Source organism: Pongo abelii, chromosome 9 (assembly GCF_028885655.2).
Source record: "Pongo abelii isolate AG06213 chromosome 9, NHGRI_mPonAbe1-v2.0_pri, whole genome shotgun sequence".
NCBI classification, from domain to species: domain Eukaryota; kingdom Metazoa; phylum Chordata; class Mammalia; order Primates; family Hominidae; genus Pongo; species Pongo abelii.
The window spans coordinates 122,281,802-122,297,624 of NC_071994.2; the positions used below are offsets into that span (position 1 = coordinate 122,281,802).

Sequence of the window (15,823 nt, forward strand, 5' to 3'; positions counted from 1 at the left end):
TAGGTGTCATACGCTCTGATGGGGGAAACAAAAACGAATATAAAACATTGGCTATGGTTCACAATCTGCGTGGTGGCAGACACAAACTTCTAATTTTATTTCTCCTCTCATACAGCCGAAAAACTGGTTTAATATACACTGTTTCATTTATGCCCCAAAACAGTCCTGTGAAGTCAAAACGTCATTCACTTACGCACGGCGGGTGACAGTTCACAAGGCACATGACATCCCTCATCTTGATCTCCCAGTACCCGCGCATTTTAGGAAGAAACATGCTCAAAGGGATGAAGGGTCCGCTCTCAAGCATTTTAGCTAGCGAAGTTACAGTCACATCCGGCAAAGTCGCACACTGCAGAACTAGGACTACCGCGCGCGGCCCCACCCACTTTCCCAGCAGCGGGAAGCTGTCACCCCGACTCAAGAGCTCTCGGGCCCGCGGGCTCCCGGAAGCTGCCGACCACGTGATTCGCTGGCTCAGCTCACGTGACAAAGCTCCCGGAGGTGGGGGCCCTCGGCCAAAATGGCGGCCTACCTGCAGTGGCGGCGCTTCGTTTTCTTCGACAAGGAGCTGGTGAAGGAGCCGCTGGGCAATGATGGGGCCGCTCCCGGGGCCACACCTGCTTCTGGATCCGCTGCTTCCAAGTTCCTTTGCCTCCCTCCTGGCATCACTGTCTGCGACTCAGGCCGAGGGAGCCTGGTCTTTGGAGATATCCTTCGTTTGGAGCTGTCTTTTCCCTCCCGGGATCCCGAAGAGATCGAGTTAGGATGAAATCTGTTTGTCGGAAGGGTCCGTGTCGCGCGCCTCTTTCCTTTAGCTGGTCATCCAGAGTTGTTCTGTGGTCTACGGGAAGAAAGAAGGAAGTCCATTTCCTAACTTGTTATCAACTGAGCAATCCTGGGCAAGTCATTTAACCTCTCTGGGTTTTAATTTCCTTATCTGTAAGAGAAGTGTACATGCCAATTTGACGAGGTTAATTTGAGATCAATAAGAAAAAGAATGCAAGTTGGCTTTAAAAGATGAATATGTAAAGTGACATGATCTCCCCTGCCCTAATATTATCATTGGCGAGGAGGTAAATGAGCCTAGCAGTTTGTTGCTTTCATCTTCATGTTGCTGCTACTAAACTCTGGCCTTTTTCACTTTTTTTTTTTTTTTTGGAGACGGAGTCTTACTCTGTTGCCCAGGCTGGAGTGCAGTGGTGCGATCTGGGCTCACTGTAACCTCCGTCTCCTGAGTTCAAGCGATTCTCCTGCCACAGCCTCCCGAGTAGCTGGGACTACAGGCGCTTGCCACCACACCCGGCTAATTTTTTACATTTTCAGTAGAGACGGGGTTTCACCATATTGGCCAGGCTGGTCTCGAACTCCTGACCTCGTGATCCACCCGCCTCGGCCTCCCAAAGTGCTGGGATTACAGGCGTGAGCCACCGCGCCCGGCCCACTAATTTTTTTTCTTTTTGTTGAGACGGAGTTTCACTCTTGTCGCCCAGGCTGGAGTGCAATGGCGTGATCTGGGCACACTGCAACCTCCGCCTCCCGGGTTCAAGCAGTTCTCCTGCCTCAACCTCCTGAGTAGCTGAGATTACAGGCACGCACCATTATACCTGGCTAATTTTTGTATTTTTAGTAGAGACAGGGTTTCGCCATGTTGGCCAGGTTGGTCTCGAACCCCTGACCTCAGGTGATCCGCCCTCCTCGGCCTCCCAAAGTGCTGGGATTACAGGCGTGAGTCACCGCGCCTGGCCTCACTCTTTTTAAGATAAGGAGTATGTGGGAAAATCCATGAAAATTTTAGAGTTATATACATGTAATTGTTACCTGAGTTCTGGTCTGAATGTAAGTATCTCTCCTTGGAAAGGAGGCTCCTTGACTACCCTGCACATATGGAAGGCCAGATCTGGTTCTTGCCACGTTCCCTACAGCTTACAGGCTTCCAAGCCTACAAACTACGGGTGACACACCTGTACCAACTGAAGCAGCACAATATTCTGGCATCTGTTGGAGAAGATGAAGAGGGCATCAACCCCTTGGTGAGTCCCAGCAGGGAAATGGGAAAGATCCAGAAGCCTAGGAATGATTTTTTGTTGGAGATGACTAGCATTTACACTTCTGAGGTCTGTCCGCAGGTTAAGATCTGGAACCTGGAGAAGAGAGATGGTGGCAATCCACTCTGCACTCGGATCTTCCCTGCTATTCCAGGAACAGAGCCAACTGTTGTATCTTGTTTGACTGTCCATGAAAATCTCAACTTTATGGCCATTGGTAAACAGAAGGCAAAACTAACACTCCTAGATTTGTCATAGATTTTCTTCAGAGTTGCTTCTGCCTCTCATCTTTACTGTTTTCACGAGACCACTTTGTATTGAACTGAGGCCTTTGAGATATTAAAGTTTGGAATGGCGGCCAGGCATGGTGGCTCATGCCTGTAATCCCAGCACTTGGGGAGGCAGAGGCGGGCGGATCACCTGAGATCAGGAGTTTGAGGCCAGCCTGACCAACATGGAGAAACCCCATCTCTACTAAAAATACAAGATTAGTTGGGCGTAGTGGCACATGCCGGTAATCCCAGCTACTAGGGAGGCTGAGGCAGGAGAATCACTTGAACCTGGGAGGCGGAGTTTGCAGTGAGCCAGGATCACTCCGTTGCACTGTAGCCTGGGCAACAGGAGCGAAACTCTGTCTCAAAATAAATAAATAAGTAAATAAATAAATAAATAAATAAATAAATAAAGTTTGGAATGGGAAGGCATTTAATTTTGTTCTTTGAAAATGTGTCAGTGAGTACCAATATTCAGGTTAACCATTAGAGAGGTTGGGTATATGGAGAAAGCTTGTCACTTCTGAGTGCCTCAAGTGGTCTTTTTTCCCCTCTCCACTTCCTGATCTTTTCAGCCTCACTGAAGTAATTTTCTTGTTTTCCTACAGGTTTCACAGATGGCAGTGTTACATTGAACAAAGGAGACATCACCCGGGACCGGCATAGCAAGACCCAGATTTTGCACAAGGGCAACTATCCTGTAACTGGATTGGCCTTTCGCCAAGCAGGAAAGACCACTCACTTGTTTGTTGTGACAACAGAGAATGTCCAGGTATGACCAGGCCTCCACTCTTAGGAGCAGGCAGGGAGGGCTTCTCCGTTGTTCAGGGGGATAGGGTAATGAAGTGACAGGAAAGGTGGGAGTGTTAAAGTTTTAATCATATAATTCGAATCATTTGCCTAGCTTTGTATTTTATTTTTTTGCCTAGGAAGCTAGAAAGAGTTAGACTCTGGGCTTGTAATAAAAAGATGTGAATTTTCTTTCTTTTTTTTTTTTTTTTTGAGCTGGAGTCTCACTGTGTGGCTCAGGCTGGAGTGCAGTGGCAAGATCTTGACTCACTGTAACCTCTGTCTCCCAGGTTCAAGCAATTCTCCTGCCTCAGCCTCCTGAGTAGCTGGGATTATAGGCACACACCAGCATGTCCAGCTAATTTTTGTATTTTTAGTAGAGACGGGGTTTCACCATGTTGGCCAGGCTGGTCTCGGACTCCTGACCTCAGGTGATCCACCCACCTTGGCCTTCCAAAGTGCTGGGATTACAGGCGTGAGCCACCGCACCTGGCCTTGAATTTTATTTCTAACTAGCTTTTTTTTTCCTTTGAGACAGGATCTTGCTGTGTCGCCCAGGCTGGAGTGCAATGGCGCTGTCTCAGCTCACTGCAACCTCTGCCTCCTGGGCTCAAGCGATCCTCCCACCTCAGCCTCCTGAGTACATGGGATTACAGGCACGTGTCACCATGCCTGGCTAATTTTTGTATTTTTTCTAGATACGGGGTTTCACCATGTTGCCCAGGCTGGTCTCGAACTCCTGGGCCCAAGCAGTCCACCTGCCTCAACCTCCCAAAGTGCTGGAATTACAGGCATGAGCCACTGCACTGGCCTATTTTCTAACTAACTTTTTAAATGACATTGGACAAGTATCTTTACCTTTCTTGTTCCTGGTGCCCCAGATTTACAACAGTCTACTCTCTCAGGAATACTCTTGATAAAACAGTAGATTATTACATTTCTCTTACTTGTAGAATTTCTGTACTAGATAGTGATAATATATACAGAGAAAGAAATTGTGATCTCTGGTTATATATTTAATAGATGGGTAATGGTTAATGAGGAAGGCCAGCAGCCAAGAGAAAGAATGCTAAGAGGGAAAAAAGAGCCAGTATGGAGATGGGAATACCTTTGTAAGGCTTAGTGTTACCTCCTCAAAGGAGCCTGTTAACCCCTTTGTTACTTCTGGCAGTCCTATATAGTTTCTGGAAAAGACTACCCTCGCGTGGAGTTGGACACCCATGGTTGTGGCCTGCGCTGCTCAGCCCTAAGTGACCCTTCTCAGGACCTGCAGTTCATTGTGGCCGGGGATGAGTGTGTCTACTTGTACCAGCCTGATGAACGTGGGCCCTGCTTCGCCTTTGAGGGCCATAAGCTCATTGCCCACTGGTTTAGAGGCTACCTTATCATTGTCTCCCGGGACCGGAAGGTTTCTCCCAAGTAAGGACTCAGTGAGAAGGGACAGGGAGAGGGCTGGACTTGTTCCCCAGAATCCACCTGATTTTAAAATCCTAATGCCTGGATCCTGCCACTCTCCTACTCCTACTCCGGTGTTATGTAGGTAACATTTCTTTTGTTTTTTTTTTGAGGTGGAGTCTCGCTCTGCCACCCAGGAGTGCAGTGGCGTGATCTCGGCTCACTGCAGCCTCCGCCTCCTGGGTTCCAGTGATTCTCCTGCCTCAGCCTCCTGAATAGCTGGGATTACAGGCATGTGCCACCATGCCCGGCTACTTTTTGTATTTGCAGTAGAGATGGGGTTTCACCACGTTGGCCAGGCTGGTGTCAGACTCCTGACCTCAAGTGATCTGCCTGCCTCGGCCTTCCAAAGTGCTGGGATTACAGGCGTGAGCCACTGCACCCGGCCGTTGACACTTATAGCTAGAGTTAGTTATACCTTTTTTTTTTTTACTGAAAAATGGGTGTTTTTACTGCAGGTGTTTGCTACATAGCCCTAGCGTACTAGAATGCTCCAGGGAATTTGGACCTGCTTTTTTTGTTTTGTTTTGTTTGAGATGGAGTCTCGCTCTGTTGCCCAGGATGGAGTGCAGTGGCGCCATCTCGGCTCACTGCAAGCTCTGCCTCCCGGGTTCACGCCATTCTCCTGCCTCAGCCTCCCGAGCAACTGGGACTACAGGTGCCCACCCCCATGCCCGGCTAATTTTTTGTGTTTTTAGTAGAGACGGGATTTCACCGTGTTAGCCAGGATGGTCTCGATCTCCTGACCTCGTGATCCACCCGCCTCGTCCTCCCAAAGTTCTGGGATTACAGGCGTGAGCCACCGCGCCTGGCCTTGTTTTGTTTTGTTTTTTAACTGTTTTGTCAAAATAAGTTGGGTAGAGGAACAAGGGATTTAGCAGTGGAGAAATTAGAAAGTGCTGGGAAATGTAGGATGCAAGTTTTTTGTTTTGTTTTGTTTTTGTTTTTTTAAGGGGTAAGTGGGGTCATCTGCATGATGAAAGTACTCCCTGTTAGATGCTGGTTTGTTTTACTTTCATTCAGTTCCAGGCACAATGTTTTACATATACCATGTATTGGATTATTATTTTCTAAATTAATGGATACTGAGTGTACTTAATTTTCTAATCTGTTGCTTGGGTTAATTGTAGGATCCTAAAGGGTAAGATCAGGTTTATGTGTTCTCTTTCTACAACTACCGGCACAGTGCTGCATGTTATGGGATGAGAGGGACCAGAAAGGTGATTTGTGATGGGTGAAATGTGCACCGAAGTTATCATGGGAAAAGAAATAGGGGAGATAAGACAGAGATGTCCAAACATCTGGTGCTTTTTCTTTCCTATGCAGGTCAGAGTTTACCAGCAGGGATTCACAGAGCTCCGACAAGCAGATTCTAAACATCTACGACCTGTGCAACAAGTTCATAGCCTATAGCACCGTCTTTGAGGATGTAGTGGATGTGCTTGCTGAGTGGGGCTCCCTGTACGTGCTGACGCGGGATGGGCGGGTCCACGCACTGCAGGAGAAGGACACACAGACCAAACTGGAGGCAAGGCCACCAGGCTCACAGAGCTGGCCACAGGCATCTAGAAGCAGCTGCAGGAGCAGGTTCCCCAAGTCATATTGGTCAGGGTGTTTCCCTCCTTGTGGGTCACAGCCTTACTCAGCTTCCTTAGGGTAGGATTATAAGGTAAATGGCCTGGGATGGGGCTTTAGAGGGAAGTAGTGGCTGGGAGCCTGAGCCCACTCTAAGGGTCCACTTTGTTTCCAGATAACCTTATGAAATAAGGTGATACTGATCTTGGGGATATCTGGTAGCTCTTGGTTTGTCTAGGATCTAGGCAGATCAGAAATCCAGGACTTTCTGTTTTGTGTGTTGTGCGCACATTTTGGGAAAGTGTCTTCCCAGGACCGCTTCTACCAATTTTCTAATCTCTCTTCCCTTCTAGATGCTGTTTAAGAAGAACCTATTTGAGATGGCGATTAACCTTGCCAAGAGCCAGCATCTGGACAGTGATGGGCTGGCCCAGATTTTCATGCAGTATGGAGACCATCTCTACAGCAAGGGCAACCACGATGGGGCTGTCCAGCAGTATATCCGGTCAGTCTGGAGGCACTTTGGGATATAGCTGTGAATGCAGGGACAGGCAGCTAGATAGCTAAAGCCCATCCATGCTCCAGGTAGGGGCTAGAATTCTACCAGGAACTGTTTTTGTTTTCGGTTTTTTGTTTGTTTTTGTTAGTTTTTTTTTGAGATGGGAGTTTCGCTCTTGTTGCCCAAGCTGGAGTGCAATGGCGCAATCTTGACTCACTGCAACCTCCCCTCCCGGGTTCACGTGATTCTCCTGCCTCAGTCTCCTGAGTAGCTGGGATTACAGGCGCGTGCCACCACACCTGGCTAATTTTTTGTATTTTTAGTAGAAACGGGGTTTCACCATGTTAGCCAGGCTGGTCGTGAACTCCTGACCTCAGGTGATCTGCCCGCTTCAGCCTCCCAAAGTGCTGGGATTACAGGCATGAGCCACTGCGCCCAGCGTTTTTTTCTTTGCTTTTTTTTGTTTGTTTGTTTGTTTTTGAGATGGATTCTAGCTCTTTCACCCAGGCTGGAGTGCAGTGGTGTGATCTCGGCTCACTGCAACCTCTGCCTCAGGTTCAAGCAATTCTCCTGTCTCAGCCTCCCAAGTAGCTAGGATTACAGGCGCATGCCGCCATGCCTGGCTAATTTTTTGTATTTTTAGTAGAGACAGGGTTTCACCACGTTCACTAGGCTGGTCTCGAACTCCTGAGCTCAGGCAATCCACCTGCCTCGGCCTCCCAAAGTGTTAGGATTACAGGTGTGAGCCACAGTGCCCGGCCTTTTTAATTTTCTTTACAAGAACTATGATGCCTTAAATGAGAAGACAAGATTCCTTGTTGAAAACAGAATTTTAGGGTCAAATATTGTGTGACCAGTATGTAGGTGAGCTGATGATTACCTCTCATTTTAACCTTTAGCTTGGCCTTTGTAAATATTCACTTTGACCTGGTTCTTTAAGGGGGAAAAGGCATTCATCTCTTGCTTCCATAATTCCTTCCATCAGTAATAATTCTTGGAATTTTCTGCCTTGAGAAGGGGTTTTAGAAACCTGTCTAAGGTGGCCGGGCGCGGTGGCTCATGCCTGTAATCCCCGCACTTTGGGAGGCTGAGGCGGGTGGATCACAAGGTCAGGAGATCGAGACCATCCTGGCTAACATGGTGAAACCCTGTCTCTACTAAAAAATACAAAAAATCAGCCGGGCGTGGTGGCGGGCGCCTGTAGTCCCAGCTACTTGGGAGGCTGAGGCAGGAGAATGGCCTGAACCCCAGAGGCGGAGCTTGCAGTGAGCCGAGATTGCACCACTGCACTCCAGCCTGGGTGTCAGAGCGAGACTGTCTCAAAAAAAAAAAAACCTGTCTAAGGCTGGGGTGCAGTGGCATGTGCCTGTGATCCTATCCCTTTGGGAGACCAAGGTGAGAGGATTGCATGAGCCCAGTCTGAGCAACATAGCAAGACCCCATTTCTAACAGTAAATAAATAAATAAAATTTAAAAATATGGCTGGGCGCCGTGGTTCATGTCTGTAATCCCAGCACTTTGGGAGGCCAGGGCGGGTGGATCACTTGAGGTTAGGAGTTTGAGACCAGCCTGGCCAACATGGTGAAACCCTGTCTCCACTAAAAAAAAAAAAAAAAAAAGCAAGGCCAGGCGTGGTGGCTCACGCCTGTAATCTCAGCACTTTGGGAAGCCGAGGCAGGTGGATCACCTGAGGTCAAGAGTTCAAGACCAGCCTGGCCAACATGGTGAAATCCCATCTCTACTAAAAATACAAAAATTAGCTGGGCATGGTGGCGGTCACCTGTAATCCCATCTTAAAAAAAAAATTAGCTGGGTATGGTGGCATATGCCTGTAATCCCAGCTACTCGAAAAGCTGAAGCAGGAGATTCACTTGAACCTGGGAAGCAGAGGCTATAGTGAGCCAAGATTGTGCCACTGCACTCCAGCCTGGGCAACAGAGCAAGACTCCATCTCAAAAAAATAATAGTAGATGATAATAATAATAATAAATAAATAAATTGCCAGGTGCAGTGACTCACGCCTGTAATCCAAACACTTTGGGAGGCTGAGGTGGGCGGATCACGAGGTCAAGAGATTGAGACCATCCTGGCCAACATGGTGAAACCCCGTTTGTACTAAAAATACAAAAATTAGCTGGGCGTGGTGGCACGCACCTGTAGTCCCAGCTATTCAGGAGGCCGAGGCAGGAGAATAGCTTGAACCCAGGAGGCGGAGGTTGCAGTGAGCCAAGATTGTGCCCTGCACTCCAGCCTGTTGAAAGAGCGAGACTTAAAAAAATAATAATAATAATAAAAAAAGGCCGGGCGTGGTGGCTCACGCCTGTAATCCCAGCACTTTGGGAGGCTGAGGTGAGTGGATCACTTGAGATCGGGAGTTTGAAACTAGCCTGACCAACATGGAGAAACCCTGCCTCTACTAAAAATACAAAACTAGCTGGGCATGGTGGCACATGCCTGTAATCCCAGCTACTCAGGAGGCTGAGGCAGAAGAATCGCTTGAACCTGGGAGGCGGAGGTTGCGGTGGGCTGAGATCGTGCCACTGCACTCCAGCCTGGGCAACAAGAGCGAACCTCCATCTCAAAAAAAAAGAAAATTAAATTAAAAAATAATGTAAAATAAAAAGAACAAAAATACAACAATAAAACAACAACAAAATAATAATAATAGAAAAAGAAACCTGTTTAGCCTCTTCCCCGTTCTCTTTAGAATTCCTATTTTTAGCCAAATTTAAGAAGCAGTGCTCTGGAGCCTTGTTACCCAGTGTGGTCCACAGTCTAGTAGCACTGATATTACCTGGGACTTTGTTAGAAATGTAGAATCTCAGGCCCCACTCCAGATCCACTGAAATAGAATTTGCATTTTGAGAAGATCTGCGAGTGATTCCTGTGTCCATGAGCTGGAGAAGTACACTGATTCAGATGCTATCTGGTGCACATGTCTCCTAGAACCATTGGAAAGTTGGAGCCATCCTATGTGATCCGCAAGTTTCTGGATGCCCAGCGCATTCACAACCTGACTGCCTACCTGCAGACCCTGCACCGACAATCCCTGGCCAATGCCGACCATACCACCCTGCTCCTCAACTGCTATACCAAGCTCAAGGACAGCTCGAAGCTGGAGGAGTTCATCAAGGTGCAGGATGTTGTTGGTGGGGAAGTCCTGGAGGCCCCACTGAGCATGAGGTGGCTCCACCGGGACTTGTTCGTTTCAGCAAGACATAGGGAGAGGAAAGGGCTGACCTTATTTAGAGGAGTGGCTGTTCCTGTTAGTTCTGTGCCATCTCCCCTCTTGTTTTATGATTCTAGAAATTCCCATGGTATCTAAGCCCAGGGTGGTGGCACTGGGGAAGCCCTGTCCCTAGCGGTGTCCCTCTAATGGTAGGGGCAGAGGAAAACTTTAGTCAGAAACTCCCACAGGCTGAGTAGCATAATATTTTCAAAGCGTGAACTTTACGATATCACCTCAGGAATCTGAAAGTCAGGTGCCTGTTTCCTCTCCCTTCTCTATCTCCCTCTGTGTAAATGATTTTGTCTCATGTCTCCCTGGCAGACAAAGAGTGAGAGTGAAGTCCACTTTGATGTGGAGACAGCCATCAAGGTCCTCCGGCAGGCCGGCTACTACTCCCATGCCCTGTATCTGGCGGAGAACCATGCACATCATGAGTGGTACCTGAAGATCCAGCTAGAAGACATTAAGGTAGGTGAGACTCTGTCTTTTTTCCCCAAGAGACAGGGTCTCGCTATGTTGCCCAGGCTGGACTTGAATTCCTGGGCTCAGGTGATCCTCCCACCCCATCCTCCTGAGTAGAGGTGAGACTCTGAACTTGGGCAGAGCCCTGTTGTGTTTGAAGACATCCCCAGAATGATGAAAGTGCTTCCTGGTGGCTGAGGCAGGAGTATACACTACTCTGCCCTTTACTTTTCCACAGAATTACCAGGAAGCCCTTCGATACATCGGCAAGCTGCCTTTTGAGCAGGCAGAGAGCAACATGAAGCGCTACGGCAAGATCCTCATGCACCACATACCAGAGCAGACAACTCAGTTGCTGAAGGGACTTTGTACTGATTATCGGCCCAGCCTTGAAGGCCGCAGTGATAGGGAGGCCCCAGGCTGCAGGGTGAGGCTGCAGGGAAAAGAGCTTCAGACTGTGGGGATCACCTTAAGGGCTTCCTGTATATCATGCCCACTCATTCAGCCTCCTTTTTCCTCCCTTGCCATCCTAGGCCAACTCTGAGGAGTTCATCCCCATCTTTGCCAATAACCCGCGAGAGCTGAAAGCCTTCCTAGAGCACATGAGTGAAGTGCAGCCAGACTCACCCCAGGGGATCTACGACACACTCCTTGAGCTGCGACTGCAGAACTGGGCCCACGAGAAGGATCCACAGGTGAGGCCTGGCTAGGGCTTCAGGAGAAAAGACAGTTCATGTTGTCTCCATTCTTCTGTCTTGGTGCTGCCTTTCACTGCATTCCTTAGACCAGTAACACCTTACCTCAGGGCTCAGTGGTCCTCTGTGAAGAGGGGATGGACTGAGGGAAAGAGTTGACTGGCTTTGTCCCAAGAGACCTTGTGATTTTCCCCTTTTGTCCAGCAGCTCTGCCCTCCTTCCTCTCCAGGTCAAAGAGAAGCTTCACGCAGAGGCCATTTCCCTGCTGAAGAGTGGTCGCTTCTGCGACGTCTTTGACAAGGCCCTGGTCCTGTGCCAGATGCACGACTTCCAGGATGGTGTTCTTTACCTTTATGAGCAGGGGAAGCTGTAAGAGTTTGGGGAATTTCAGGGAAAGGGGAAGAATCCAAGTCATTCTCCAGAGACAGCCACTGAGGTGTGCCCTTGCCCCGGCCGCAGGTTCCAGCAGATCATGCACTACCACATGCAGCATGAGCAGTACCGGCAGGTCATCACCGTGTGTGAGCGCCATGGGGAGCAGGACCCCTCCTTGTGGGAGCAGGCCCTCAGCTACTTCGCTCGCAAGGAGGAGGACTGCAAGGAGTACGTGGCAGCTGTCCTCAAGCATATCGAGAACAAGAACCTCATGCCGCCTCTTCTAGGTACTTGGGAAGACAGACGGGTGGGTGACAAGCTGCTGACAGCTGGGCTCTGTGGCAGAGGCCCTTCAGCTCTATCCAGAGAGTGCCACACGTGGTTGATTGTCTTGTTTCCTCTTGGACCCCAATCTCAGTGGTGCAGACCCTGGCCCACAACTCCACAGCCACACTCTCCGTCATCAGGGACTACCTGGTCCAAAAACTGCAGAAACAGAGCCAGCAGATTGCACAGGATGAGCTGCGGGTGCGGCGGTACCGAGAGGAGACCACCCGTATCCGCCAGGAGATCCAAGAGCTCAAGGCCAGGTACCCGGGGCATGGATATGTGGAGGAGTCCAGGGGATAACTTGCCCTTCACAGGGTATTTATTACTAAGTACTTTCCATAGAGGATTCTATGGAGTGCTTTTGAGCATTTTGATTCTTCAAGATGTGTTTTAATTGAGGAATTCCAAAAAATGGTTTATTACATAGATCATTATTTATTGGGCTTTGGATGATATTATTTTGTAGCAGGTACTTTTTGTTCTTTATATGCCTGTATTCTACCTTTTCTAAACACATCGATATTGTGGTTGGAAGCTGTTCTGGTGTTTTTCTTTTTTGAGACAGGATCTTGTCACTGAGGCTGGAGTGCAGGAGCGTGATCACGGCTCACTGCAGCCTTGACCTCCTGGGCTCGAGTGATCCTCCCACCTCAGCCTCCCGAGTAGCTGGGATTACAGGCGTGTGCCACCAAGCCCAGCTAATTTTTGGATTTTTAGTAGAGATGGGGTTTATAATGTTGGCCAGGCTGGTCTCGAACTCCTGGCCTCAAGTGATCCTCCCACCTTGACCTCCCAAAGTGCTGGGATGAGCCACGGTGCCCGGCCATAATCCCAACTCTGAAATCTTACCTGCCCTTAACATTCTGTCAAATATTTATTAGAGAACAACAGTTTCTTCATCCTACAAATACTGAGCCTCTGTGATGTCCCAGACACTATTCTGAACAGCACAGATGAAAAGCCTTGCCTTCGTGGAGCTATAGGTTTTAGAAGAGACAGACAGCAAACGTGTTAAATAGGCAAACTTTTTTTTTTTTTCTTTTGAGATAGAGTCTCACTCTGTCACCCAGGCTAGAGTGCAATGGCTTGATCTCAGCTCACAGCAACCTCTACCTCCTGGGTTCAAGCGATTCTCCTGCCTCAGCCTCCTGAGTAGATGGGATAACAGGCGCCTGCCACCATGCCTGGCTAATTTTTGTATTTTTATAGAGATGGGGTTTCACTATGTTGGCCAGGCTGGTCTTGAACTCCTGACTTCAGGGGATCTGCCTGCCTTGGCCTCCCAAAGTGCTGGGATTACATGTGTGAGCCACTGCACCCGGCCAAATGGGCAAATTTTTTTTATTTTTTGAGACGAAGTCTCGCTCTTGTCCCCCAGGCTGGAGTGTGATGGTGCGATCTCGGCTCACTGCAACCTCTGCCTCCTGGGTTCAAGCGATTCTCCTGCCTCAGCCCCCTGAGTACCTGGGATTACAGGTGCCTGCCACCATGCCCAGCTAATCTTTATATTTTTAGTAGAGACTGGGTTTCGCCATATTGGCCAGGCTGGTCTAGAACTCCTGACCTCAGGTGATCCACCTGCCTCGGCCTCCCAAAGTGCTGGGATTACAGGTGTGAGCCACTGTGCCCAGCCAAATAGACAAACTTTTGTAGTAAGTTAGGTGGTGATAAGTTCTGAGTGGCAAATGAATTGAGCAAGGGGAGTGGGAGAAGAAGTGTGTTAACAAGTTTAGAGAAGGTGGCCAGGAAAGGCCTCACTGAAAGGGTCACGTCTGAGTACAGACCTGAAAGTTAATTTAGTGGCAGTTGTGAAAATGGAGACAGAGGAAAGAATCCCCAGGCTGAGCTGGCCTTGTTGGGAGCATGCTGAGACTCACTGCAGGTCCAGGGCTGTTGTAATCATTTGACTCCCTTAAGGCGATAAGAAGAGCAGGGCAGGGTGTTCAGGGGCCTTACCAGGGACCTTGCCCTGTGCACTTCAGCTGCCTTCTTTCTCATCCTTGACTCCTGGCCTTGCCCTCACTTTTGCCACTCACTTCTGGTCTTTCTTCCCTGTAGTCCTAAGATTTTCCAAAAGACCAAGTGCAGCATCTGTAACAGTGCCTTGGAGTTGCCCTCAGTCCACTTCCTGTGTGGCCACTCCTTCCATCAACACTGCTTTGAGAGTTACTCGGAAAGTGATGCTGACTGCCCCACCTGCCTCCCTGAAAACCGGAAGGTCATGGATATGATCCGGGCCCAGGAACAGAAACGAGATCTCCATGATCAATTCCAGCATCAGGTGGGGATGAGTGGGCTAGATGGGCCAGGGGATTCCTACTAGTGTCATAGAGTCACTGGAGGGCTTGTTTCCTTATCTCCTCCTCATTTAAGAAACAAGCACTTTGATTCTGATTTGTACTCCTTCCCTCCTCTTCTCCTGCAGCTCAAGTGCTCCAATGACAGCTTTTCTGTGATTGCTGACTACTTTGGCAGAGGTGTTTTCAACAAATTGACTCTGCTGACCGGCCCTCCCACACCCAGACTGACCTCCAGCCTGGAGGCTGGGCTGCAACGTGACCTGCTCATGCACTCCAGGAGGGGTACTTAAGCAGCCTGGAGGAAGATGTGGGCAACAGTGGAGGACCGAGAGAACAGACACAATGGGACCTGGGCGAGCGTTACACAGAAGGCTGGCTGACATGCCCAGGGCTCCACTCTCATCTAATGTCACAGCCCTCAGAACTAAAGCAGACTTTCTTTCCCTGCCTTCTTATTTAGCCAGCCTGCCATCCCTCCTCTTCACTAGCAGTGTAGATCATTCCAGATCAGTGGGGGAGGGCACCTCAGCAACCTCTGAGTGTGGACAATAGCTGCTTTCTTCTCTATCCAAGAGCACCAGGCTGTGCTTGGGTCCTTGCTCTCAGAGTCTATAAATAAAAGAATATAATGATTTGGGAGCTTAAGGATTTTTTTCTGGGGACTTCCTGGTGATTCTTAACTGCCTGATGGACTTCCTTCCCTCTGCTCTCCTGGTGTTCCACTTCCCTCCTACGGTTTTCTTGGAGACCATGTTGACGCAGTCTCGTTCTGCTAATGGGTGGGGTCTGTGGCATCGCATACAGTTCAGTTTACTGAAGAACCTCTTCAAAAGACCTAATGACTGAGCTCCAGGAGCAGCCTGGACCAAGACCCCCGAAACAGCTCTTGCTCTTTCGTCTTCCTGGTCTCTATGGCTATAATTTGGGCAAAATATTCAAGCAGGAGGCAGATTCTGGTAGGGAGCTTTGGGCTTAACCTACCTTAAATAATGGGTAGGTTGGTGTCTTGCTATACTTAATACCAGATGATAAACAGGATAAAAGGTCCTTTCTGGAAACACCTTTCCCTCTCTGAAATTGTCAGCTGAAGTTTATGTTGCTAGGTGTCCCTGTGTAATTTGGGTGGTGCTTCCTGTCTGAAAATTGCTCCTATGTTGTTGTTTTCCCCACAGCCTCACCTAATTTCATCTTCTATGTTGTTTCATTGGAGGAAGTAAGTTTGACATTGTGGTTTAGGTAGTATTTAGGATTGCCATGGGCTGGGCGCAGTGGTTCATGCCTGTAATCCCAACACTTTGCGGGTCTGAGGTAAGAGGATCTGCTTGAGTCCAGGAGTTCAAGACCAGCCACCCAGGCAACTTAGTGAGACCCCGTCTGTGCAAGAAATAAAAATAAACTAGCCCAGCCTGGTGGCGCTTGCCTGTGGTCTCAGCTACTCAGGAGGCTGAGGTGGGAGGATTGCTTGAGCCCAGGAAGTTGAGGCTGCAGTGAGCCTTGATCACACCACTGCACTCCAGCCTGGGTGACAGACACCCTGTCTCAAAAAGTGAAAAAAAAAAAACAGTGGCAGTATTGTAGCTGCTATGCTATGAGTAGACTTTGCATCCACTGAGCTGGGTTTGAATCCTAGTTGTGCTGTTTGACTTAAGGCACATCTTACCTTCTCAACCTGTTTTTTTTTTTTTTTTTTTTTTGAAATGTATTTTTTTTCAGTGGGTTTTTGGGGAACAGTTGGTATTTGGTTATGTGAATAAGTTCTTTAGTAGTGATTTCTGAGATTTGGTGCCCATCACCCAA

General features: G+C 48.7%; 1 protein-coding gene across 3 annotated transcripts; it reads left to right on the top strand.

Moving 5' to 3' along the window:
* The first annotated feature begins 476 nt into the window (after positions 1-476).
* VPS11 (VPS11 core subunit of CORVET and HOPS complexes) lies at positions 477-14,665 on the top strand. Of its 3 annotated transcripts, none has more exon segments than NM_001132789.2 (16): positions 495-707; positions 1,882-2,030; positions 2,127-2,262; positions 2,926-3,089; positions 4,278-4,525; positions 5,888-6,089; positions 6,490-6,641; positions 9,582-9,768; positions 10,186-10,332; positions 10,565-10,753; positions 10,860-11,021; positions 11,251-11,390; positions 11,481-11,683; positions 11,815-11,986; positions 13,785-14,007; positions 14,152-14,665. In NM_001132789.2, coding segments are annotated over 16 exon segments (2,826 nt in total). In that variant the 5' UTR covers positions 495-520; the 3' UTR covers positions 14,317-14,665.
* Positions 14,666-15,823: the final 1,158 nt, after the last annotated feature.

Bases quoted from the DNA above. Each gene is read 5' to 3' on its own strand.
- VPS11 (XM_054523791.2), top strand. From the start codon at position 766: ATGAAATCTGTTTGTCGGAAGGGTCCGTGTCGCGCGCCTCTTTCCTTT. The intron at 900-1,858 runs GCAAGTCATTTA...CTCCTTGGAAAG, and splicing joins TATCAACTGAGCAATCCTGG to GAGGCTCCTTGACTACCCTG. The intron at 11,987-13,784 runs GTACCCGGGGCA...TCTTCCCTGTAG, and splicing joins ATCCAAGAGCTCAAGGCCAG to TCCTAAGATTTTCCAAAAGA.